The following is a 26,508-nucleotide window of genomic DNA, read 5'->3' as shown; positions in this document are numbered from 1 at the left end:
TTTCTCTAAGTCATCAGAACTTGAAATTCTGTTGACCATGCAGCTAAAAATAACCTATTACATATTCTCCCAATAGCTATTTTAACTGTTTGATCTTGTAGTTTTATGCATTTCCAGTAAACTATATACAGTGTAACCTGCCTAATCTGACACATTTTTCATGGTCCCAAAATAGGCCTATCCCTACAGAAAAACCTGAGTATTCCAACAACTTGCTTAATGACATTTATTTCTGGTCCCCAGCGTGTCAGATTACACAAGTTCCACTGTACAGATAAATAAACCAAAAAAACATTATAAAACAGTGATTTATTGTCTTTGCATCAAATAACAATATTTAACAAGATCACATTTTTTAAAGTCAGTGGATGGAATTTAATGCAGACAAATCTATCCATGTTCTTTACTTTATGGTAAATTGCACAACTGAAAAAAATGTATAAAAACTTGTTGATTCTGTGACCAAGTGACTATATGAGTTACTTTACTTTTCTTATAAAGGTAAGGAGTTGTGGTATGGTCGTCTCCAGAGGACAAAGGATGAGCATGAAAACAACTAAAGGTCACTTCTATCATTTCTTTGTAGCAACTTTCCTTTGGAAACACCAAATTGTCAAAAGTACTATTAGGTGAGCAAAAACTTGCAGAAAATAAATAATAGCATCATCAAATTATCTTTACAGCAGACATCAACTAACTTTTGTACAAGTGTACACATGGACTAAATAAAGAAAAGCGCAACACCCTGTATTTTCAGAAGGCAACATTTGAAACCACCATATCTTTCCAATAACTTTACATTTCATATATTGATTTTTAAATTTTTGCTTAATTTTAAGCTATCTAAAAACTTAAACTTGATTTAAAAAAAAAAGCTCAACAAGAGTAAAAGGGCATTGGGGTAAATGTCATTAAGATATGAACCAAACAACAACAAAAACAAAAACCAACAACAAGAAATTAAATTATTCAAATACAGTTTTTACACCACTTTTTGTGTAATTTTTTCCAAATTAAAGAGTTTCATTCTCTTATCGTCTTGTATCTTGTAGAGTTGAAAAAAACAATGATATAATAATTAAAAAAAAAAAAAATCATAAAAAATCCACAACATATTTGAAAGATAATTATAAACTTGTAGTATTTGTTATAAATTTGAAGTCAGATTACTTTAGATCAGTTAGCACTTATTAGAAATCATTTAAAGTAAACACTGATGCATGTCTAGTAAGATGGCTAAAACTATGAATAATTAGAATATTTACAGTACACACTGTGTTGCTTCAAAATTAAGCAAACAACTAATTATAATTTGTTTAAACCCATATCACAGATTACAGTAAACAACACAGTTGGGTGTAAATGTCTAATTCAATGGCTGTCCAACATTTGGACCATGAATTTGATTAAAGATTGAAGAAAATGTTGAAATAAAGTTGTATGCACAAAATGTAGTATCAATGAATTTATAACAATACTTTTCACTGTTATGAGAACTTTGTCCAATGCAATTATGAAATGAAATATTTTGACAAACACATTTATCTAATCACTGATATGAAGAGTAAACACCATAAGTTAAATTAAGATATTCACACAACCATTTTTAATGATGATTTTTTAAATTTGTTTCTATGAAAATATGTTCAATTTTATGCTAAGAAAATAAGTGCACCATGTCTAGGATAATGCCATTACACACAATGAAATTTAATATTTCATATAAAAATATCTTGACATATAACATTTAAGAAAACATGTATAAACTGTATAAAGAAATAATTGAATTCACAGGGTCTCGCATGTCTTCCATTATACCAGTTACTTATCTGATTTAATTGTCTATATTTCATACACTCAAAGTTCATAAATTATCTGTTTTTTAATCACAGAGGTGCCATTACTTGTATAAAGATAAACATCAATGCAGGAAAGTTTTACTGATTCTAATCAATTTGAAATCTCCAGAAAAATAATCAGATTTGGCTTTAAAAATGCAAACACTACAGAAATTTTCATAAAGAACATTTTTTCCTGAGTTGACTGATGTCTTCTTTCCTGGCCATATCTCCTGCACATTCTACCTTCTTCAATACTGTCTCTATATCTAAAAAAAAAACAAAGGTTATATGTTACAGTTTAATACTGAAACTTTACCCCAGAAATGATAAAGTAACAAATCTGGCACATTGGATTTTTATATAATATAATGAAATGAGTGACATACTCATACAAATCATGTTTTGCCTAACAATGTCTTTTTTAAATAGATGTTCTTATCATTTAAGATTATTATTTTCTGAAATATGCCATCTACCATATGTATATGAAATCAGACTTACAGCTGATATCATTTCATTAATTATTGAGTAAATTTAATATATTATTAAAGTTCTTTTGATATCAATAGATAAAAAAAATTGTCAGGATTACCTATGTGCCCTGTTTGCAGCCACAGTCCTTACAAAAATACTTAAAAAGTTATCCCTCAATAGACCACTTTCAAGTTCATCCGTCACCGGAAAAAACTCGTCAATTATACGCGCTTTTATCACCGTCATTTGTGCGTTTAGGGGCGTCGTCACTTCCCTTCCAATGTTGAGCGAGTGGTTGGAAAACTATAATTCTATATTATACGTATTATTCGGCAAATTGAATTCTCAAAATTGACAATCAACACTGCTGTCATTAGGGAATTGTCAGTAAGTACCTACAGAGCAACCATTATTTCTAGTTTATCCTGCACAAAGACGATCACTAAGACGCTTGATGAACGTAAATAGTGCAGGGATACAGGCGACCCCCTCTATCTGGTAAATGACGTCATAAAGGCGTGCATAATTGACGAGTTTTTGCCGGTGACGGATGAACTCGAAAGTGGTCTATTCAGATTTCCCTGAAATCGGTTCCATCCATGTTTTGTTTAAGAGGAAACTGTTCTCCAAATTAAAAAAGAGTCGTACATAAAAATGAAGGCACAAGCAAGAGACAATAACGTGGTGGTAGCAGGACTGACATGTCAAAATCTTAATAAAATACCTTCTTCAAATTTATAATGTGGGAAATAATACATTATAGCAGTCAATGTCCTCACAGACTACTGTGTCAATATGACATTCAGTGAACAACATTTTCATAGCATCATGTAAATTTACCTTTCTTTTCTTCTTTAGACATGAACATGGCAATTGTTTCAAATCTTGGCACCTTGCTCACGTTCATCAATATCTGATAACTTGTAGACAGATCATCTACAAAAGATCAAAAACATTATGTAAAAACATAGAAAATGGGCAAATTAAATATGAGTCGGTTTCACAAAAAAAAACTTATGACTAAGATTGATTGTAAGTCATGAACAATTTAGTATACTTACGATCAATCTTAGTCACAAGTTTTTTTATGAAACCACGTCAATATGTTTAATTATTAAAGGTTGTCTTAGTATATGGTTTATTTAAGAAGTACCCGGTAGCTTTATATTGTTAAAATTAATGGATTTCTATGAGGCTTATTCTCTATAAATATTAAAAGTTTTGACAAATTATAATATTCTTTCTGAAAAAGAGACACAAACACAATGGCTAGGCTATAGGAAAATGTCTCCAGTGCTGTATAAATAAGGACATTAAGTGTGTCACTGTGTAACAATGTGTAAAAAGTAAAATCACAAACATACTGACCTCAGAGGAAAATCAAATTGGAAAGTCCCTAATCATGGCAAAATTTAAATGACAAAACACATCAAAAACGAATGGACAACAACTGTTATATTCCTGACTTGGTACAGGCATTTTCAAATGTAGAAAATGATGGATTAAACCTGGATTTATAGCACTAAACCTCTCACTTTGTATGACAGTCTCATCAAATTCCGTTATATTTACACTGATGTGTGAACTAAACGACATAATAAATAAAATAGTCAAAATATGGGTACAGCAGTCATCATCGTGTTACAATTTTAAAAGAAACAATTGCTACATTTGGTGTCACTGTGAAACAATGTGTTATTGTGGTACAAAAGTAAATATATTGTAAAAAAAACATAAATATTGCCAAAACAAAATAGTGGTATAATGCAGTCGATTAAACATGATGAAAAACAATCCCACCAAATATGAGCGATTTCTGTCAAATTGTCTTGACAAGGTTACACCTCACAATACTCCTAAACATTTGGTCAAAGTCCCATAACTCCTGTAAATTTGGTAAACTCAAAATTATTGTATTATATGGTCGACTAAACATGATGGCAAACAATCCTAGCATGAAGTGTGAGAGCTTAAGAGCTTACAATTAAATTTGAAATGTTTCTCCAAACTTTCCATTTCTGAAACATAAAGAGTCAAAATGATGGCTGCCACCTATTATTTACAACTAGTTAAAGTAATCAACATCACCCATTTTTTCCCCAATCTCTATGATGTATCTCTATTCTTACCTTCACCAGTAAACTTTTCTGCCACACACTTTGCTATTTTGCTCAGCATTCCTCCATCTAATTTGTTACTGATCACTGAAAGATAAAGAAATCATTGCAAAATTAAAAATTCTGCTGAAAATATGTTGTGTATTTTCAAATATAAACATGGGTGCTTATTTTTATTTGTAGGCAGTGTTAATGGTAATAGCTATAGGAACCCCAAAAAATATGTGATAAAACATTAAAACTAGAGTGCAAATCTTCACTTCCTATAGAGAAGACAGTTTCAAGCTTGGTTGAATTCTGGTTAAACAAAATAAATTAAATTGATAACTGTTAAGTTTTACAGTTGGAAAATGTTATACCTTTAGGGAGTTCTGTTGGTGGAATCTGTCGCAGAAGATCAGCATATGGCTGTAAATCTGTTGACTGTTTTAATGAATTCCAGGCTGTAATAAACTCATATGGTGTGGCTTTCTCTAGCTTAGGAACAGACTGTGGCAATCCAAAACTTGTTGGCTTGATTGTGGATGACTTTGTCCCATTAGAAGGCAGTGTTGACTTCTTATCCTTTTGTTTCTCTTTCAATTTTTCTGAATCTGTTTTTGTCCCTTGTGACTTTGTTTCTTGTGGCTTTTTTTGTTCCTGTTTAGATGAAGACCCCTGTTTATCTGGCTGTTTTTCAACCTTTGTGTCTACCTTTGTTGAACTACTGGTGTCTATCTTTGTTGAACTCTTCGTGTCTACCTTTGTTGAACTACTAGTTGATTTGGATACTTTAGGCTGGTCCTTTGAAACTGAAAGACAAGAGCAATACAATTTTGAAAATATTACAAAATTCTATAATGATATTCTTTAATTAATGTTATTAATAAAATGTTGACTAAGATATGACCTATTTGCTAACGGTATGTAATTTTGATACTAAATTGGAAATACCTTTAACATTTTAACTATGCAAGGCATCCAAATTCAGTGTACCATGACTGAAGATTCAGAGCCAAATAATCTCAATTAAAAAAAGATATGTTATGCTCATACAACTGCATACAAAATATGATTGGCTTAATTGGTTTCACTTAATCTGACCCTTATCACAAATCAATTGTTGACCATGCCCGGGCAGTCCAAAACATCATGACTAAATCTCTCTGTCATTTCAAGGAGTGACTGATTAAAAAAGTGTGATTTAGACAAAGACAACAGCACAAGTGATCCCTGTTGGTCATTTCAGTTGGATGCTGTTTGGCAACACAATAAATCTACAGATTGATGTTATGAATGATTATAATGTGCTTCACTGTCTTTTCATATAAAGGTTGCTGTGATACAGCCTTTATGAGCTGATGTTCATATAAAGGTTGCTGTGATACAGCCTTTATGAGCTGATGTTCATATAAAGGTTGCTGTGATACAGCCTTTATGAGCTGATGTTCATATAAAGGTTGCTGTGATACAGCCTTTATGAGCTGATGTTCATATAAAGGTTGCTGTGATACAGCCTTTATGAGCTGATGTCTGATGTTCATATAAAGGTTGCTGTGATATAGCCTTTATGAGCTGATGTTCATATAAAGGTTGCTGTGATACAGCCTTTATGAGCTGATGTTCATATAAAAGTTGCTGTAATACAGCCTTTATGAGCTGATGTTCATATAAAGGTTGCTGTGATACAGCCTTTATGAGCTGATGTTCATATAAAGGTTGCTGTGATACAGCCTTTATGAGCAGATGTTCATATAAAGGTTGCTGTGATACAGCCTTTATGAGCTGATGTTCATATAAAGGTTGCTGTGATACAGCCTTTATGAGCTGATGTTCATATAAAGGTTGCTGTGATAAAGCCTTTATGAGCTGATGTTCATATAAAAGTTGCTGTGATACAGCCTTTATGAGCTGATGTTCATATAAAGGTTGCTGTGATTTAGCCTTTATGAGCTGATGTGACCCATACAATCACCAATCAATCATTATTGGTCTTGCCTTTTACAAAACAAGTATAATTTGTTGAAACTACTTTTAATTGAGAATTTTAAAATGTCTTAAAATCATCTTTATATTGTCTAGTTTATGATATTTGAATAGACTTATTGATCTAACCTTCTTCCTCAGATTCTGAGTCTGTCTCCTCAATAACTATCCTCTTCCTTGGCTTGTTTTCTGCAGGTTTCCCCATCTCTTTCTTTAAGGAATTAAGTTCCTATAAGTTAAAAATAAAGGTTTATTTATGCACATATTTATCATGAAGTATTAGTTAATTATCATTTTTCTTTAAAATATTAAATCCTAATTCATGTATTTCTTACATTGCTCTCATCTCCTTAATATTGTAAATTCAGAAATTATTGCATGCATTTATTATTGCTAGATTAGTTAATGCAATGTCAGGAAAATTTGCATACAGATATGTATCAGATATAAGAATGCGATACTCACAGAGTCGCGTTTTTCGCATTAATAAAAACAGCAATTATTTCTGAATATACAGTATCTAAGTTATTAGGATTTCTCTGCATGCATGATTACAAAGAAAAATTAGATGGATAAATATTATCTGATGTCACAATATTTCCATTCAATTCCCCCAAAACTGACTTAATATTTCATTAAAAATTAATTTTAATCAGACAATTTTTTCATTAATCTGTTTCCTTTTCTCAAAGGAATTTTGATTTGATATATTTTTAGCTTGTGTCTTGAATATGTAATATTTACCTCTCTCCATAAAGCCTTCACTAAATCCATTTCTTTTTTAGCTGCTGTATTTTTAGGATCTACTTTTAACAACTGATTTAAATCTTCTAAACTGGCTTTGTGTGTCTTCAACATCTGAAATATTTCTTGTTTACAACATTGATATAAAATCCTATTCTATGGAAACTTTCAATAACTGATTCATTTCTATACAGTTTTTTAGTTCCCGAAATGCATTTTTTTTTTTAAAGTAAAATTGTTTTTTTATAAATTGTTTTTTTTTAAAGCTTCTATGTTCTTGAAAATTTGTAATGATTTAGGCAACAGATTTAGAACATATGAATAAAACTAGATTTATCATAATATGGAACTGTTAATATTTCCATCATATTTCTGTACATTGTTTAGAAAGTTTACTTATCCTATAGTTCTCATATCTGGATTTTTTTCTGTAATTTTAAAATCTAAATATTCTCTGAGGGACCACTCTTTCATAGTTATAATGTTAAGCCACAAATTTATATTTTGATTGAAATAATATTCCACATCATCATTTGTTCACAGCTATCAAATTTCAAATAGACTCTTTTTTAAATCTGATACACATAAATACTCACAGCATTAACATATCTTTTTTAAATACAATTCTGAGAAAGGTATTTTAATTGAGAAAATATATTTCTTCACTGCATTTTACGTAGGTTATATATATATATATATATATTCATAGATATTTTTCATAAAAACATTATTGTATCTGTCACAGTCTAAATACTACATATATTAAAATCATTCATCATTTAGATGCAAGTTCTCAATGCATACAACATTTCATAAAAATCACATATACTTTCTAAAATACAGATTCTTGTTAAGCTACTTTCTGGTAATCCTACCTTTCGAGCCTGAGCTCTTCGAAACAAAGCTTTCACATTATCTTTATCAAGTGACAATGCTGTTGTACAATCTATTTCTGCTTCTGTTGGCTAAATAAATAAATATCTTATCAGTTTAAAGCTACCAATTAAAACTCAATTTTGAACAACAAAAAAGATAAAGGTTAGGTTAACCCTATTAGATAGCTGTACATTTAAAAAATATTCTACAGAGCAAATAATTCTTGCCTTTTATTGATAATCACTGCAGCAAGTAAAGGCTATAAGGAGCCTGTATTGTTATATCTAAAGGCATTTGTATGAAGCAAAACTGATCATTCCCTTCCATAGAAAATTATTCCACAGTGTGTGTTTTAATATTTCCAACCATTGGCAAACAGGAAGTGGCTGTGTGGCTGATATAAATATTGCTTACATACTACAACTCAACATAATCAAGCTCCATACCAATATAAAATCATTCCCTTCCATAGAAGATAAGGTCTAACTCAAGATTTCTACATAATGTCTTACAGATTGGAGGATAGACTGGGTATAGTGGTTACTAGACCGGCTTTTGCCATGGAGTCAAAGATAAAAAACACTTTAAATTTTAATAGCTTAAATTCATCTCCTTTATCTTAACTTTTATGTTTTCTTATAATATTAATTTTAACGTATATATCCTCATAGAGGTTTGCAATTTTCAATTGTAAATTGGACTAACAACCACCTTTAATACCTACCTTTTGAAGTTTTAAATAACACAGAGATCTGTTTGTAAAACTGACAACCTTTTTTGGTAAAATCTCAATACATTTTGTATAACATGGCACAGCTTTCTGGTATTCACCCTTGAAAATAATACAAATGGTAATAAACTGCAATTGTTTATGTTATATGTTATATGTTAGTTTTAATGGAATAAACATCAATTAAGCTTGAACTAATGAAATAGCTAAAATCCGCATCTAGCATAGGAGTAAAGAGCTATTTTCTGAGGAAACACATGAGTGAAATAACAGTATTTTGTTTAATGAATATGTATGCCTATTTTATATCAGCTGACATTGACTTGAATCAGATATTCATTTATACATATAATGCTCCTGCTGACCAAATATACATCTTGATTTATTTAGTGTATTTTGTATTCATTTGCTTAATATTTATTTGACTTTTAGGTGAATCTCATACTGGTATCTTAAATATAAAATCTTTGTATAAAATACCTTTTGGACATATGAATTACCCTCTGTCTTAAATTCTTCAAATTTCTCTTCTTGTGATTTATCTTTCACATTTTCTGTTGTTTTAACACTTTGAGATGAAGATGGAACACTGTTATTGATTGGCTGACTAGATGCTGATGATGTGACAGATGTTTTGATAGGTTGAGATGATGCAGTGTTTGGTACTGAACTGTCTATTATTTCTGGAATTTCCCATGATTGAACAGAAGAAACCCTGGGTAATTTTTCTCTCCATTTTGAACCATCAACTTCTATCAAATGTTTTGAACACCTTCATAAATAAAATAAGTAAGTTATCCAAGAAATTGCAAATAATACTTATATGATATAATAATATAGGGTTATTTGCATGAATATTGGGGAATATTGTCCAGAGTAGAATCTTATATTGCACAAGCTCGCTAGTTCAATATATGTTCTACGAGGGACAATATTCCCCAATATTCATGCAATAACCCTTTTATTGTATAGTAATATAATATTTGAAAGTTAAAATTGGTTTAAAATAAGATTTTGTTGTTGATGACGTCATGAATTTTGAAGATTTATTGCACTAGTGCAATATTGGAATTTATTGCACACTCACTTTTGGTTACTTTCTGAGGGAAATATTATATTGCTATACAATAATATCATTTATTGCTCAGAAATTCCTCATAATAAAATTTACATATCATTTATTCCAGCAAAACTAAGACAAGTTTTTGGATGAAATGGTGAAGTGTTCAAATTCAATCTGGACACAGCATGTCAATTTAGGAAGGCTGATGTGTACTTAAAAGAACATGTGTACACAGAGATTGGACCATTGTATGTATACCTAGTGTATTATGATATTTCTCCACTTGAGACAGTTAGAAGTTCCAATTAATAAAATGTCAATAGTAGAGAAATATTATATTGCACCAGATTCAGTTATGTAATCTTTTACTCAAATGATTTCTACACAATATAAACACAATTTTTCACTTTCTATTTCAATAAGATTTGTTCTTTATGTGTGACGCTATCGAGCATGCTCATCATTTTCATGATGTTATAATAGAAAATTCAAAGAATAGCAAGAAAAATAGCAAGAAAAATTATATGTCATAATTGAAATTGAGATTAAACAAAACCCACATTATAGATACAAAAATAATCAATTGGCTAACAAAGAATGATGTATCGGCTAAAACTGAGAGAAAAATAATATGCTTTAAGCATATCCTGGCACATTGGAAATCTTTAAAGATAAAAAGATTTGCCGATAATTTCCACAAAATAGTACATTCTGTGTTTCCTAGGTGACACCAAATTTGACTTTTATTATTACAATACTGATTGTATACTAAACTGATCAACAACAGGTGCAACATACCTGGCAGATCCCTGAAGTGCCATGTCCACTGAAGAGTCTATACTTAGAACATGCTTATAATCTGCATAAGCTGGTCGATATCTAAAAAACAAACATATTACATGAATTTAAATAATATTTCACTATTTTGCATAGAAGCCATATAGTTTGCTACTGAGGTTTCCTCCTTGAAAAAAAGAAGAATGTGTCTTGAAGACACATATGCCCCAGCTATAGCTTTGCTCTTGTCCAAGTTAAAAAGGGGTAAAACTCTTGTACAGTAAAGACCTCACTGTCGAAATTCTAACTCTGTGTTCTTATTATTGTGCATGAGTTTCATAAAATTTAGAGGAGAAAAAGCTGACAAGAATGCAGAAACAAAATGAGGCCGACAGACAGAGGGAAGGACAGTCAAGTGAAAGTTTAACAAAAACACTAAAATTGTTTTCCATTGAATTCAATGGATTTGCAATAACTTTCAGGAGAAAAAACTAAAACAACTTACTATTCCTGTCAAGTCCTTTTATGGCATTGATGATAGTGTAATATTAAATAAAAGCCATTTTTGGCAAAGTTAACTTGTTAAAATAACATTATTTCTCGGGAAAGATGTCAATACCTAAAATCAGAAGACTAAAAATGTTTCCTTACTGTTTTTACAAGGAGCTTTTTTCTTGAAATCATTTTTTGCTAATTAATAGATTTTTTTAAAAGCAGAAAACAGGTTATACTGGTTTACCTTTCCAAAATTTCATATGCATTGGCTCTTCTAAGCAAAGGTTTGATTGAGTGAGGCACCAGATCTAATGCTGTTGTACAATCTCTAATAGCATGTGGGCAGTCCCCTGTCTTCAAATAACAAGCTGCTCTGTTACTGTATATGAGAGAGATATTAACTCTCTGATCAGTTTTCTCTGAAATTGGAAAAATAAGTTCTTAAGTCATTTTAAAGAGCGTGTATTCAAATGAACTTGAGAAATCATGGTCCGATAAATGTTTGGGGCACTGAATAATGATGAAAGAATTATTTTTTGTTGTTGTTCTGAATGCTGTAAGACATATATGATACCCATATGTGTTTTGAAAGGAAACAGTTGATTCTGGACAAAGTGAAATATACATCCATAGAAAAAAATCCTCTTGACAATGTGAACACATATTTTATGCATACAAACATTGTAGTAATTATTAAAACAAAACAGCTTGACAACTGCTGGATATAAAATATACATGGGTATTTCAAGAAATTAATCAAAGTTTAAATACCTCTCATGCATGCAATCACAGAGCAAAATAAAAGTAAACAGGGCACACATACAAGCAGAACATTTGTATAGTGTTATCATTTTATATGATGTTTCTTTTGTTGATAAAATAAAATGTTTTACACAAAATATTTAAGATTATGCAAATTTTTAGACATGGTATTAATAGGATAGTTTAAATTTCAAGAGTCATCTCTGAATCCAACACAAACCGCATCTGTTAAAGTTGGGATTCTTTTTAGCAGCAAGGTCTCTATGATATATGGAAATATCACCTGTGAGTTCACTTATTGGTAGGGAAAACAAAATTAAACCCTCTATTTTCTTATAAAATATCAAATTTTCCATTTACAAATAACTGAAAACCCCTGCTATATGCACATTTAATAACAGATTTGCTGAGTCATTAGATATTTTACTGTATCAAATGAACAGATTCTTTAACTTCCTTGCTGTTTAAAAAGCCATTTAAACTGGTTGACATTTAAAACCATGTAAGGTAAAAAAAAATGTTGTCATCTTTTTCTTCAAATACTAAAATATCCCAAAACCTTGGAAGTTGGAAACATATGATTGTTGCATCTCAATATGTCTGGAACATATCAAACAGTTCTATAAAGAGACTTCACATTAACATAAATTTAGTATGATTGCTAGTTAAGTTTCCATAATATCAGTCCAAGGGCAGTAATCTTACAAATGTTTAAATCTGTAAGGTCACAGTTCTTACCTTTTTCCATTTTTTGAATGGCCACATTGTATTTAAGAATAGCATCACCATATTGACCTGCACGGAAAAATGTATTTCCTGACTCCCTCAGTTCTGCCACACTTTTGGATAATGGTCCTTGTACAAATTTAGGTCTTTCTGTAATTACATGTCCATTAGTTTCTTCTGTTTTAACAGTTTCTGAATTCCTATTTTGCCCACTGTTACTGGATTCTTTTCCTTCTTCCTTTTCCTTAGTCTCTCCCATTTCTGATTTACTTTCACTGCTATCAGCTGTGCTTTCTGTCTGTGTTAGGGGAAAATCCAATTTATTTTCAGTTTGAGTATTACTTCCTTGTCTGGTATTTTTAGGAAGTCTACTTTCATTTTGACTTTTATTTGTTTCAGACATAGCTGAAGTTTCTACAATATCTTCTTCTTTCCAAATATTCTTATTATTTTTAAGAGATGTACTTTCTTTACTTTTGTTGTATCCATTTTCAACAACTTTACCATGTTTGTTAACATCTTGCTTACTTTCACTTTTAATACTTTTTTCACTGACCACTGGTTTCTTATTGTCTGACTTTTCTTTTATAATTTCTGGTGTTTTTGGCTTTTGACCGCCATCAGAATGACCAATGACAATTTTTTGGCCCTCTTTTGGTGTCTTATCAACAACAATTTCATCATCAGATTCTTCATCAACTTCTTCTATCACCATTCTTCTTCCCTTTTCCTTTCTTTTCCTCTTTTCTTCCTCATGTTTCCCTTCTTCAATAGCTAAATCTTCAATAAGATCCTGTCACAAAAGCAAATGATTTCTATCTAAATAAATTTTATTTTAGGAAATCTGATATTGGAATAAGGGCATATGATACAGTGGCAGCAGCAGATTTTTACTTTCATACATTGCATTGGCAAGATTGCCAATAATATGAAGCTGAAATACCAAGAAAACCTTATGATGTTATCAATTCAGATGCAAACTGGCTTTAAAATTAAATACATTTTACATTCACCATATAAAAAAATCAAAATAATTTAATTTTCAATGAATTCAAACAAAGTAAAATTTTGGACCTCAATATTGACCAATTTATAAACAGGGCCTAAAAGCTTATATACAAAAATACCATTATATTCAGCATATAAAAAAAAACCAAGAATTCAAGGCTTTGAATTAAACCCCATTGAAATTGGTCAAGAAAAAATTTGTAAGGGTTCCACGGAACCCAGTGTCTCGTCTATTTTTGCTGTAAATTGGAGGCTCAACAAAAATGAAGAAAAAAAACAAGCTTTTGTACAAACCCAGGATAGATTAAGAAAGTTATTAAAATTTAAAAAACGTTAACCACAGAGTGAATATTTGTGGAAGCCGCCGCCAACGGAATGAAGGATCAATTAGTCTTGCTTTTTTGACTTAAGTCAAAGGCTCAACAAAAAGCAATTTATATAAAGTATAAGAAACTTTAGTGTTTTGACCTCTTTTTCCTAAACAGTTAACCCTTTTCCCCAAAATCAATCCCAAAACCCTTCCTTTTTCATTACGAAACTTTGTGGTACAATTTCAAAGAGATCCATACACTATTACTCAAGTTAATGTCTGAAAACCAATGTCTTCAGACCATAGCAACGATGATGACACCACTGACAACGTCATAAAAAAAAACCCCAAAATTTGTATAATTTTTTTTCCATTTATCTGTGTATAATTGTACGAAAAACAAAAGAATCTGTAAGACATTGCTCACTAATTTAAACCTTCTTCAATGATGTTGACTGTATTCAATAGTATGCAAATTCTGGAATCAATCAAATTTTGGGAAGAGCATAAGTGAGGAAAAGCCTTCTGAAAGTTGTGAAGACTAACATGAAGAGGACTGAAATATATAAGATTTACAGCAAACAGGTAGTAGATCATTGAAGAGTATTTTGCACATGGTATGACATAACTGATAAAGCTATGAAAAACAGTTACTGAGAAATATGTCATGAAAGTTCATTTATGTGCATGACATTTCAAAGCTTCATCAAACAGGAGGTAGAACGTTAACGGAACTCAAAAATTGTCCTAATGGCATAACATGGTTCAAGCTTTGTGCTATATATTTAAAAAAAATATGTATCTTATTAAGATTATGCAAAAGAGATGTTATCTTCCCAATATCAGTTGTAAAATGCTATGTGTTTCCTTCTAAAAATATTAACCTGATGAAGCCTGTCAAGCAGGCAAAACATGTAGACCATAGCAAATAAAATTGCAGACCATTTGAAGTGTTGTTGTCAATTTGGAGTATTAAATTATATACTTGTGTTCTATTACAATTACCTGGGCTCTTTTATTCTCAGGTTCTAATTTTAAAACTTGTTTATAATCTTGTAAAGATTTACTGAACTCTTTAATTCCTTTGTAGGCTGTTCCTCTTCTTAAAAGAGCTGAAATAAATACAAAATTATTTAGATGACCTGATCTTTAATTCATTAATTAAATAAGAAAACAAAACAGTGAGCAGAGCTTACAAATTCATTCCCCTTACTTTTTTGTAAAGCTAAAACAAATATGTTTCTGTGTGAACCCCCAAAATTCATTGAAATAAAACAAGTTGAACAGTGAGCTGTATGTACATATGTCCAAACAGTAAACCCTGCATTTATCTGATTTTTCAATAGTTGTTTTAATTAAACTAATGGGATTTCAGTTAAATATGAAAGGTTAAACTAATACAATCATAAAGATGGATTCAGGAGGAACAAGGATGAACAATCATATGTGCTTTCAAACCCACACTCATAATTCAAAGTACTGGAAAATAGAAAGTAGGTGTCTGACAGGTCCCAAAAATCCTCATACATTACCACATGCTTTACACCCTTGTGGAATGCAACCTTCCACATCGACACAAACTTGAGACATTGATTTATTTTGTACATAATGAATGGAAAACACTCGAGACCCAATAACATTTACTTCTTACTCTTAGTAGAATTTAACTTGAATCAACGACTAAAGAAGTTACCTACCTTTGATGTTATCTGGTTCTAAATCTAGAACACGATTACAGTCCTCTGCTGCATTTGTCCACCCAGATATTTTCAAATCTAAATATGAAATCAAAATAAGAAATTATAGTCTGTGGAAATAACACTACCTTTTCAACAACTAAAGTCCTTTAAGAGAAAATGTGTACAATTTACAAAATATAATTATGTTTAATTACCTGTAGGTAAAACTTTATCAAGTTTCTCAGGAGGGATTGGTATGGATAAGCTAACATAGATAATAACTACAACTTTAGTCAAAGTTGAAAATTTTCTTTGAATTTATATTCTAATTTAAAAATTCTTGTAAGACAAAATTCAACTTTAATAACTTTATCTATACTGCTATGAAAAAATGTTCAGTAATTTTGTATATCCTCCTCTTTCCATCTTCAAAGTAAGCCTAGATAAGGCTGTCAAAATTTAAAATGAATGTAAACACATTCATAATTACACTACCAACAATTTAACCCACATTATAACCCTGAGTTGAGAATGAAACTTTATTTGTAAATGACAAACTTCTTTATCAATAAGGTATATAAAATCTACAAGATTTCAAAATAAATGACTTCTGAAAAAAGTATACCAGTAAATTTTATCCAGAGATATTTAGACTTTGACCAACAGTGTTTTAGTACATAGATTATATGAGATGATTAACAAAATATAGTTCAAAAGTCAAAAATAAATAAACTGTACATGAGTTATTTCCCTTCTGCAATTTAAAAAGTAAAATAACAAAAATACTTAACTCCAACAAAAATTCAAACCAGAAAGTTCCTTATGAAATGCTGTTATTCTGTCTTGCCATAAATATTGTTTTGTATAACTTCTTTGAAATACAATCCAAAGCAAAGGGTTTCTACATTAGAGGTCAAAACATTTTTAATGTAATTCAAAAATATCTGGACATAAAATCTGAACTGAATTGAACTTGCATCCTTGAGTAAGCTAGTGTAAGTTCATAATGGAGTACCTTACACAGTTACATGCTATAGCCCTCTTATTGTATGAGGCAGGTGTGGAGGGCAGTTTTATACTACAAGTGTAGGTTTATAATGAAGTACTGTACACACTTACGTGCTATAGCCCTGTTATTGTATGAGGCAGCTGTTGAGTGTAGTTTTATACTACGAGTGTAGTATGCTATTGACTCCTCATAGTCTCCTGCTCTGAATGCCTGAATGAAAAAAAAAATCATACTTAGAATAAAAAAAAATCAGTATATCAAAATGTGTTCAAATTAGTCAAGCTTATGACATGTGATTAAGTATTCAATATACTATTTAATATTTAATTTGATTCCTATGAAGAAAATGAAGAAATCAAAATAATATCCTCACAGTAAAACAAAATAGCTATCTTTGCCAACTTTGAAATTTTAGAATTATACCAGTTCAATTCTAATATATTTTAGATATATGAATATGCAGTCTCTACTTGAAAATTTTGAATTATACCAGGTCAAATCATACAGTGCTATTCATTAACGTTGTACATCTACCCAATCAATGTTATAATAACTTAACTTTCATCACCTATGAAATTTTAGAAATGTACCAGCACAAATTGCACTAAACTATTCCTGTTGGATGCATATCTATGCAGTCTCTGTTTTAAATTCTTAACCTGTTTCAACTTTGAAATTTTAGAATAATATGAGTGTGGTTTGGTTTTAACTTATATTATGATAAAGATAGTTTCAATTAAATAAGAACAGATTTCTATGATTTATTTTATATCATCATAATCATACTGATTACCTATGATATCTATTATCTGAAATATTCATAGATATAGTAAGTAAGTAAGTAAATGTTTATTATAGTGACATGTGTAATCACATTTCAATAAAGTACAAAAATATTACATACACAATAAAATACACCCGACCCATTGGGTCTATAAGTCACTTTCAAATAATAAAACATAATTCTTTTATCACGGATTTCAAACAAATTAATGAAAAGTAAGATTAAGCTAAATTTCAAAATAATTAATTAATAATGAAAAATTCAAACTTATATAAAAAAAATAATTAAAAATGAAGTTATTAGAAGATCAGTTTTAATAAATGTCAAGTTGAATGCATAATTAATTAATAATGAAAAATTCAAACTTATATAAAAAATGATATACTTACATTTATTAAATCCATTTTTAATATTAGTGTTGTTTTCTAGTCACATGCAAAATTTATCTATTTATCGTACAAAAGATCAGTGAATTATAACTAGATGTTAAATAGATATTTTTTTACTTCTGCTACATGACAGTTTAGAAAAAAACTTTACTTCATTTCCTTTGTCCTTTTCCTTTCCTGCTCTCATTATCTTTTCCTCATCTGTCATTCCTAAAAAAATTAATGAAAAGTATACAGTACCAACAAGGCTATGTTTAGGACTTTAGTTTCAGTTTTGTTAGTTTTGATGCTGGGCGATGTCCACGAATTTCAGATACAAATATTTTAAATTTGATTCTAATTTTTCATCAACTAAACAGTCATCTTCGCTAGCCAAGGGTTACGATCCACTCCCGCTCTCTTCACCCTTGGCAGATTGAGCCAACATTTGTGATAACAATGTTGCGCCATCTATCGGAAGATAAAAATGACGCCCATTCCGAATACATTATTCTTGACCAATGGTAGCACTTGAACTCTTCAATTTGGAGGTAAAAACACGATAGCGTCTAGATTCTACATACTTGGTAAAGCCGGAAATGAAAATATACGTCAACATTCATGCATTTGTGCATGAAACATACACAGGAACTTCTGTTGGTTGATTAAAAACATTCAAGTTGTCACTAAATATAGTTGTATGTGTAGGGATGTAAAGACTTGTTGCACAATAAACACGTGGTAATTGTTTACAAACACTTTATGCATTTACACGTGATCATGTTATAGGCGCTTTTTGATTGGATGCAGCGAGTTTTGACTGCAACCAATAAAAATCCTTACCTTGTGTCTCCAAAATTTTCTCTCAATCCGCCAAGGGTGAAGAGAGCGGGAGAGGATCGTAACCCTTGGCTAGCGAAGATGCTAAACAGTATACTTATGTGCAAAATAGAGCAAGCTATGATAAACTTAGCATCCTTATAAAATGTTTATTTCTTATCACATTTAAAACCTCTGATTACAGAACTATCTATAACATTAATCTTAAATATCTATTATTTCAATGTTTTAAAGCGCATTGACTATTAAATGTATAGAAAACCCATAATTCAAATGATTACATTATTTGTGTATACTAGGAGAAAATGATTTAAGAAAGATGACATAGAAGAAACAATACCAAAAATAAAGCTGATTTTCTTTTGTCTTAAGATCGTATTTCATGCATTTTCAGAAAAGTCAGAGTCACTTCTTTAAATTAAAAATTACTTTTTTAACACTCTATGAGGACTTATAAATTAAAACTTTTTATAAACACCTGTTTCTCATTTTACATTTACAACATGTTTGCAAATTGTTCATGCCATCAGTCGAGAATTTTTTCATGTGACATAAGAAATTTATTTGTTATTTGTTTTAGATACAGATAATTGAACTGTATTGAGATTCAATGTATAGTTTGTTTCAATACTAACATACCAGCAGTATTAATGTTAGTATCTATTTGAGGAACAACTGTTGATGATTTGGTAGGTTTCTTTTCTTCCTTCTTATCCTTCTTGTCTACATCATCTAATTCTTTATCAATATCAAATCTATAAAAGTAAGCAATTGCATATGTTAGTTCTGTATTTATTCTAGTGTCTATACATTTTTCAGGGACTACACTGGAACTGAAAAACTGGCTACAATAAAATCTCCAAAGTAAAGCTTTTGTCAGATATTTAAATATTGGAGCACTGACTATGTAATTTAAAGTCATATGAAACAAGTGACTGGTTAAAAATAATGTTTAGCTAATTCTTGAACCAATGCATGTATATATCATAAAATTAGTCTTCTTTTTACTATTTTATAATTTTTTTACGCAAACATATCGTATAATGGTCATTTTTTTTTCTCTCTGTCTGTTATGACTTTAAAGATTACAATCGGATATAAAAGTATTTGATTTATCCGAGGAAAATCTTAGATCCTAAAGATTTGCTTTATATATATTTTTATATATATCTAAGCAATCTTTAAGTGTCTGTGTAAATTATGTCAATGAAACTTACTTATCCCATTCCTTGTAATCTCTTGGTGTTACTCTCTTACTTTTCTTTCCTACATCTGCCTCATTACTCTAAAAATAGACAAATAAACACAAATTTAAATCAAAGACAAATATCTGCATGCTGTAGAAGTCCTCAGAAATCCCTACATCTCAAAGGAAGCAAGTAAAAATGTGTTGCTCCTGGTAAGGACTATACTTGCTCCAGAAAATTTTTCAAACATTGCAGTCGAAATATTTGTTCATGAAAAGCAGCACTTTAAATAAATAATTGTATTAATAAATTAAAGTCATATGAATAAATGGAGGACTGAGGTACATATAATTGAAATATTAACCAAATTACACACAAAAAAAACCCCAAAAGACACTCAGATGTCAAGACATGCATAATCTTCAACAATATATAAGAATCATGTGAAATGTACAAGTGCCCCTCACTGGCACAATGCTGTTCATTGACACCTTGGTGTATCAATTTCAAGCTGGATCACTGTCGGGCTCTTAATCACACTCCCTCATGTTTAATGATTACAATTCAGAAATAAATATGTTTAAGTTACCTGATTACTTGCGCCATTCATAAATCCTGATCTGATGGGAGGTAACTCTGGATCATCAAAACTATCGGTGTATCTTTTTTTTGAGGATTCTGTAGTTTTCATATCCATCTCCCAGGTCTGCAACATAATTTTTCATTAAAACAATCAAATTCAATTTTATGATAAAATTGAGAATGGAAATGGAGAATGTGTCAAAGAGACAACAACCCGACCAAATAAAAAACAACAGCAGAGGGTCACCAACAGGTCTTCAATTTAGCGAGAAATTCCCGCACCCGGAGGCGTCCCTCAGCTGGCCCCTAAACAATTATATACTAGTCCAGTGATAATGAACGCCATACTAATTTCCAAATTGTACACAAGAAACTAAAATTAAAATAATACAAGACTAACAAAGGCCAAATTTACATTGAAATGAATTTCTGTAAAATGAATAACATTATCTATGTGTACCTAATAATTATGCAAGCCATGACATGTAAAAACGCTTTTCAAAGAGAAGCTAGACAATTTAAGTTTAAATATCCTAATTTATATGACTAGAGGTAACAATTGTTTATATACCATTATTGTGGGTAGTAGATTGAGGAATAATCTCCATCTGACCAGAAGTTCATCTTTTGTTATGGGAAACCCAAATATTACTTTGATAAAAAATGTTAATAACAGGTGCTTCATGTCCTGCTGAGGAATATGTACATGTTTGGTAGAATTCTGTCAAGCAGTTTTTTAAAGAGTTGGGGATTAACAAAATTTGACATGAATGACAATGCCAGAAGTGATCCTTAAGTATTGCTGCAGTTTACAAGCCAGGTGGCACATATAAAAAAAGAAGATGTGGTATGATTGCCAATGACACAATTCTCCACAAAAGACCAAATGACACAGAAATTAATGACTATAGGTCACCGGACAGCCTACGACAATGAGCAAAGCCCATACCACATAGTCAGCTATAAAAGGCCCCGATATGACAATGTAAAACAATTCAAACGAGAAAACTAACTAATTTATGAACAAATAATGAACAAAAAACAAATATGTAACATATAAACAACAGACAACCACTGAATTACAGGCTCCTGACTTGAGACAGACACATACATACAGAATATGGCAAGGTTAAACATGTTAGTGGGATCCCAACCCTCCCCCTAACCTGGGACAGTGGTGTAACAGTACAACATAAGAACGAACTGTAAAAATCAGTTGAAAAAGGCTTAACTCATCAGATGGATACAAATAGAAGTACATTTAACAAAAACAGAGTGGACGTGGCCGGGTACTTGTTTATATTCCAACAACAAAAAGACTATAAGTACAGTATCTGAGAGAACTTGCAGTAACTGACAGCTTATTTAAAGCCACTAACAACTAATAACTAAATCATGCATCTAAGACATTCAAACATATTTGTTTTTCTTTTGAAACCCTTCACATATCATCAGACCTAAACAATGCAGTGATGTTAACCTTTTCTTGAATGCAATTGATTTCCCGTTTACGTTTATGAATAAAAAGAGATGTGGTGTATATGTAAATGAGACAGCATCCAGACAATTCACCTTCAAATCTGTATCTATTTTCTTCCATTCATCTTTAGCAAGATCTCCAGGTCTGCCAAGTGGCACTTCTTTCCTCAATACACGACTAAAGATAGAGAACAAAATATTCATATTTGATATGATTGCAAAGTGTAAAAAATCAGTTTCTAACACTTTAACATAGCTACTGTTACTGTTTTGATATAAATTAACCCACATTTGTACAACTTTAAAACTGTATTTAAAGTTAAGGTTTATTCTGAAAGTCATTAGCTTCTGAAATTGATGCTGTATGCTTAGGTTGTTGACATCGTAGAAAATAAAATCCATATTATAAGAAATATTTATCATCTCACTGAAAAGAAGTAAAACAATATCAGATTTAAATCAAAATGAGTTATTAGCCAGAATTTTTTTCATTCTGATAAATTTGTAAAATACTACATATTTATACGTACTACATACTGTTAAACATGTTGAAGAACATAATTGTTTCAATTACTTAGTGAATGCAAAAATATGTAGGTGATATCAATAATCATTCTGAAGCTTACTATTTTCAATATCAAAATTACAGTAGATAAAAAAATTAAAATGAGTGTTATTTTATAATGATATAAACATACCTTTTGGGATTTAATTTCTCAATCCTTTCTTCACAAAATGTCTCTAAATCTGGATAAAATCCTTCATCACCTGATCTGTTGAAGACACATGAAAAAGAAAATTTGGTGAATCTATCATATATAGAGATATGGAACAGGAAAATGTAGTTTGATCAAAATCTTGAACCGGTATACAAATGTTTACTTATTTGCATACTGAATACTGAATTTGGTCATGTATAATCTGCTATTCTTTATTATCAATTTCAAATTGTCAGAAAGGGTACCAGTGTGAATTGTGCTAAAAAATTAAATAGTACTTCAAGCAAGAAATGAAAGAAAATGTTGATTATACAATGTTAACATTTTATCCTGTTGAACTTACTTTAAATAAAGCTAATACTAACAATGACCACTGCCCTTTCCTCGATCTTAATATCTATATCACTAACGGAAAGCTTAATACTAAAATTTATGATAAAAGAGATGATTTTTCATTTCCTATCGTTAATTATCCATTTTTAGATGGTGACGTTCCCTTGTCACCATCTTACGGTGTTTATATATCTCAACTTGTACAATTCGCTCATATATGTAACAATGTTATAGATTTTAACGAGAGAGATTTATGTATTACTGAAAAATTATTACACCAGGGTTTTCGATATTAAAAACTAGTCAAAACATTTACTAAATTTTATCATCGGTATAAGGACATCATTCGTAAATATAGCTCAACATGCAGACTTCTTATAGTTCAGGTATTTCACATCCAATTTTTTATGGAAATATTCTTTATAAAGCACAAAAATGTCAGTATTCACCTCAGAAACTAATAAAACCTTTAAATAGACTTATTAAGAAGGGATATAGTTACGATACTGTTGTCAGGTCATTAAAGATTGCATATTTTGGTGTTAATATTGATTCACTTATAGGGTCTTTGCATCGGAACTAAACACATTTATTCAAAAACCAGTTATTGGCCTGACACGGGTTATGTTCTTCTCATATATGTTATGATAGTATAATACTAAACCCCTAACGGGAAGGATTGTGCCTGATATTCATATGATGAAATCATAATCTTTCAATCGGTTTAATTGAAGACTGGAGCTGGCATGTCAGTTAACTGCTAGTAGTCTGTTGTTATTTATGTATTATTGTCATTTTGTTTATTTTCTTTGGTTACATCTTCTGACATCAGACTCTGACTTCTCTTGAACTGAATTTTAAATGTACGTATTGTTATGCGTTTACTTTTCTACATTGGCTAGAGGTATAGGGGGAGGGTTGAGATCTCATAAACATGTTTAACCCCGCCGCATTTTTGCGCCTGTCCCAAGATAGGAGCCTCTGGCCTTTGTTAGTCGTGTATTATTTTAATTTTAGTTTCTTGTGTACAATTTGGAAATTAGTATGGCGTTCATTATCACTGAACTAGTATATATTTGTTTAGGGGCCAGCTGAAGGACGCCCCCGGGTGCGGGAATTTCTCGCTATATTGAAGACCTAAAGGTGACCTTCTGCTGTTGTTTTTTTCTATGGTGGGGTTGTTGTCTCTTTGACATACTCCCCATGTCCATTCTCAATTTTATTTGCTGTCACGGTGGGGTAATTTTTGGTAAAAGAGGAGGTTGTACTAATTTCTTTTCAAATTCTTCAATTATTTTAATCTGCCTAATTAAAACATGAAATTTTAATAAAAATATCAAGTATTTTACTGTTGCAAATATCCTTTTACCTAGCTCCATTATGTGTTGCTAAGTAAACTCAATGTGAGACAGTAAAATCTATGTTTTTTTCGAAGGCCAAGCTTAAAATACAATAGTTATTTTCTAAATAGTAATTCAATTTTTGGTTTGTGACTAAAAAAAATAATTTGTTTTTGTATGTGGATATTTTAGCTTATACATAACAGTTTCTTGTACCTTCAAAATTTTGTGAGGAGTCACAATCATATAGTAAATGATCCCTTTAATGATCTTTTATATTTTTTTGAAAAAGTAAAATCTAAATAAGTTAAAGAATTACCTAAGGATTCTAAGTATTCTCTCAAGTTCTTTGGTGTCTGTACATTTCTCTATGTATGGATAATCTAGATGAGTGAGAGGTATGTCATACTTCCTTGTGGTCTCTGACTGGAACAACACATTATCACTCACTGTTGACATGCTGACAAAACCTAAATATATAAATTCTTGGTGATATTTCACTGTCAATACCTTCAAATATTAATGCTTGGTGATATTTCATGTCGATACCCTTTTCCTGTCGAATTTGTTTTGAATTTTTTGCCTACTAAACTTTAATTCTTCTTAAAGTTTTTGGTTTACATGTCATCTTTTTAATTGATTCAGAGTTTCTTTTATACAAACAACCAAATATTTTATATCATACAATGTATGCTGTTATTTGACTGGCAGTTTTGAACAAATTGTTCCAATTTTTTTATAAGTTTTAAATGTCTTCCTCACATATATATATTAATACATTTGTATATATCAAGAATATTTATTAACTGAGAAAAACTGTTCACTTACTATATATATATAATTATTTATAGGACTTCTGATTAATTTATTCACTAATTATGATACATTTAATTTCCATGTATATTTCACATTTCTTTTCCCAATCAGATGGCATTTAAATTTTGGATGCAGGGACTTGTAGCCTACGAATGCCAATTTGACTACTCGTCCCCTCATGTAGAGCTGGGCAGACACTGCCAAATAATAATGGTGTACACAAAAGCATGAAAATAAGGTCATGGTACATATAAGATGAAACCTGCCAGACAGCTACATTTGTATTGACATGTACCTTTCAATTACTCCGGCTATATATATCCATAAACCAAATATAATTGACCAATTGCTGAAGTATATGAGTGGAGACTTAACCTCAAAAACTAAACTTTGAAATGGCTTAAAAAAAAACTTCTGTCAAAACAATGCACCTTATAGCAGATGCTGTTTGAAAATCTGTTCTGCTTGAACTTTTGACATCATACATGTACATGTACAACAATCACTTTTCCATTGTCGCATCAGATATTTTCTATTATAAGGTCAAAATTTTACGGTAACTTTTGTGATGTCTAGTAATGGCAGATAAATAGTGATAAGGTGCATTAACGCAAACATATATAGGAGGGTCTGGATGGGGGGTCTGTTATTCTGTAAACATTTAATTTTCACCCCTTTTTTCTCTATCTTCAAAAAATTAACCCCTTTTTTCTCTAATCTTCAAAAAATTAACCCCTTTTTTCTCTTATCTTCATTTTTTTTGCTGATTATTCTCTAATCTTCATTTTTTAAGGGCATTATTCTTTAATCATTTAACACCATCCAAACCCTCATATAGAACAGAATAAACGTATTTACACTTTTGGTCTTAAGCTGTATTTTGCCTCCGAATGACCTTATATCACCTCCTAATAACCTTTTGACGTCAAGCAACAATCAATTTTTAGCTGTGACGTCAAATGTATTGAATTATGATGTCAAAGTTTACGGGAACCTGTGTGATTTTATGTAATGGCGGACAAATTTGCATACAAGTGTAAATACGTCTATAGAATATATGTTAACAAAATCCAAGTGTGACCGAAACAACTGAGGCTGAAACGACACTAGCCGAACTGGAATTGTGGCCCAAACAACTCAGGCCGAAGTGATATTGTGGCCCGAATTACCTGTGGACCAACTGTTTGTATGACAGAAACGTCTAGAAATCATTGTCATTAACACAGTCAAAATTATACTGAAAGTGAAATAGCAAAAAAAAATCATTCTTTATAGTCTAAAGGAAACTTATATTTCATTTTTAAGCTTTATATGTTAGACTCTACCAGATATTGTTGGCATTTTTTTGTTAAGGAGTCTACATGTTTTTACCTGAAAGTAAATTCTAAAAGGGCACTAAGGGTTGAGAACTGTATCCAGCAAGTTCTAAAGCTGCTAAGGAAGCCTTTCAATATATCTTTCGGAATCAGATCTTTCAAAACAAA

General features: G+C 30.7%; 1 protein-coding gene across 3 annotated transcripts; it reads right to left on the bottom strand.

Annotated features, from left to right (window-relative positions):
- Window positions 1-294: 294 nt before the first annotated feature.
- LOC139513287 (sperm-associated antigen 1-like) lies at window positions 295-26,508 on the bottom strand. Of its 3 annotated transcripts, none has more exons than XM_071301651.1 (24): window positions 26,396-26,508; window positions 24,528-24,678; window positions 22,515-22,589; window positions 21,910-21,994; window positions 20,345-20,461; window positions 19,786-19,853; window positions 19,208-19,323; window positions 17,901-17,959; window positions 16,687-16,786; window positions 15,586-15,663; window positions 14,894-15,000; window positions 12,583-13,363; window positions 11,327-11,501; window positions 10,609-10,689; window positions 9,228-9,519; window positions 8,742-8,849; window positions 8,017-8,106; window positions 7,142-7,255; window positions 6,527-6,626; window positions 5,174-5,223; window positions 4,792-5,125; window positions 4,445-4,519; window positions 3,156-3,251; window positions 295-2,107 (listed from the first exon to the last, which is right to left on the bottom strand). In XM_071301651.1, the coding sequence occupies exons 2-24, from the start codon at window positions 24,665-24,667 to the stop codon at window positions 2,016-2,018; spliced, it is 3,333 nt and encodes a 1,110-aa protein (XP_071157752.1). In that variant the 5' UTR covers window positions 24,668-24,678; window positions 26,396-26,508; the 3' UTR covers window positions 295-2,015. The 3 variants fall into 3 exon arrangements, with proteins under 3 accessions (XP_071157752.1, XP_071157753.1, XP_071157751.1); XM_071301652.1 differs by having other exon boundaries at window positions 4,792-5,113; XM_071301650.1 differs by having other exon boundaries at window positions 4,792-5,223.

The sequence above is a fragment of the Mytilus edulis genome, chromosome 2 (assembly GCF_963676685.1).
Source record: "Mytilus edulis chromosome 2, xbMytEdul2.2, whole genome shotgun sequence".
Taxonomy (NCBI): domain Eukaryota; kingdom Metazoa; phylum Mollusca; class Bivalvia; order Mytilida; family Mytilidae; genus Mytilus; species Mytilus edulis.
Note: the sequence above shows the minus strand (reverse complement) of the source record. Positions and strands in the feature narration are given on the sequence as shown.

What these genes read in the sequence shown, in the direction of transcription:
- LOC139513287 (XM_071301650.1), bottom strand. Translation starts at nt 24,667, where the DNA reads ATGTCAACAGTGAGTGATAATGTGTTGTTCCAGTCAGAGACCACAAGG. An exon ending in GAGAAATTAAATCCCAAAAG is followed by an intron (nt 21,995 to 22,514) that starts GTATGTTTATAT and finishes CTCTATCTTTAG; the next exon opens with TCGTGTATTGAGGAAAGAAG. An exon ending in GTAATTCATATGTCCAAAAG is followed by an intron (nt 8,850 to 9,227) that starts GTATTTTATACA and finishes ATTATTTTCAAG; the next exon opens with GGTGAATACCAGAAAGCTGT.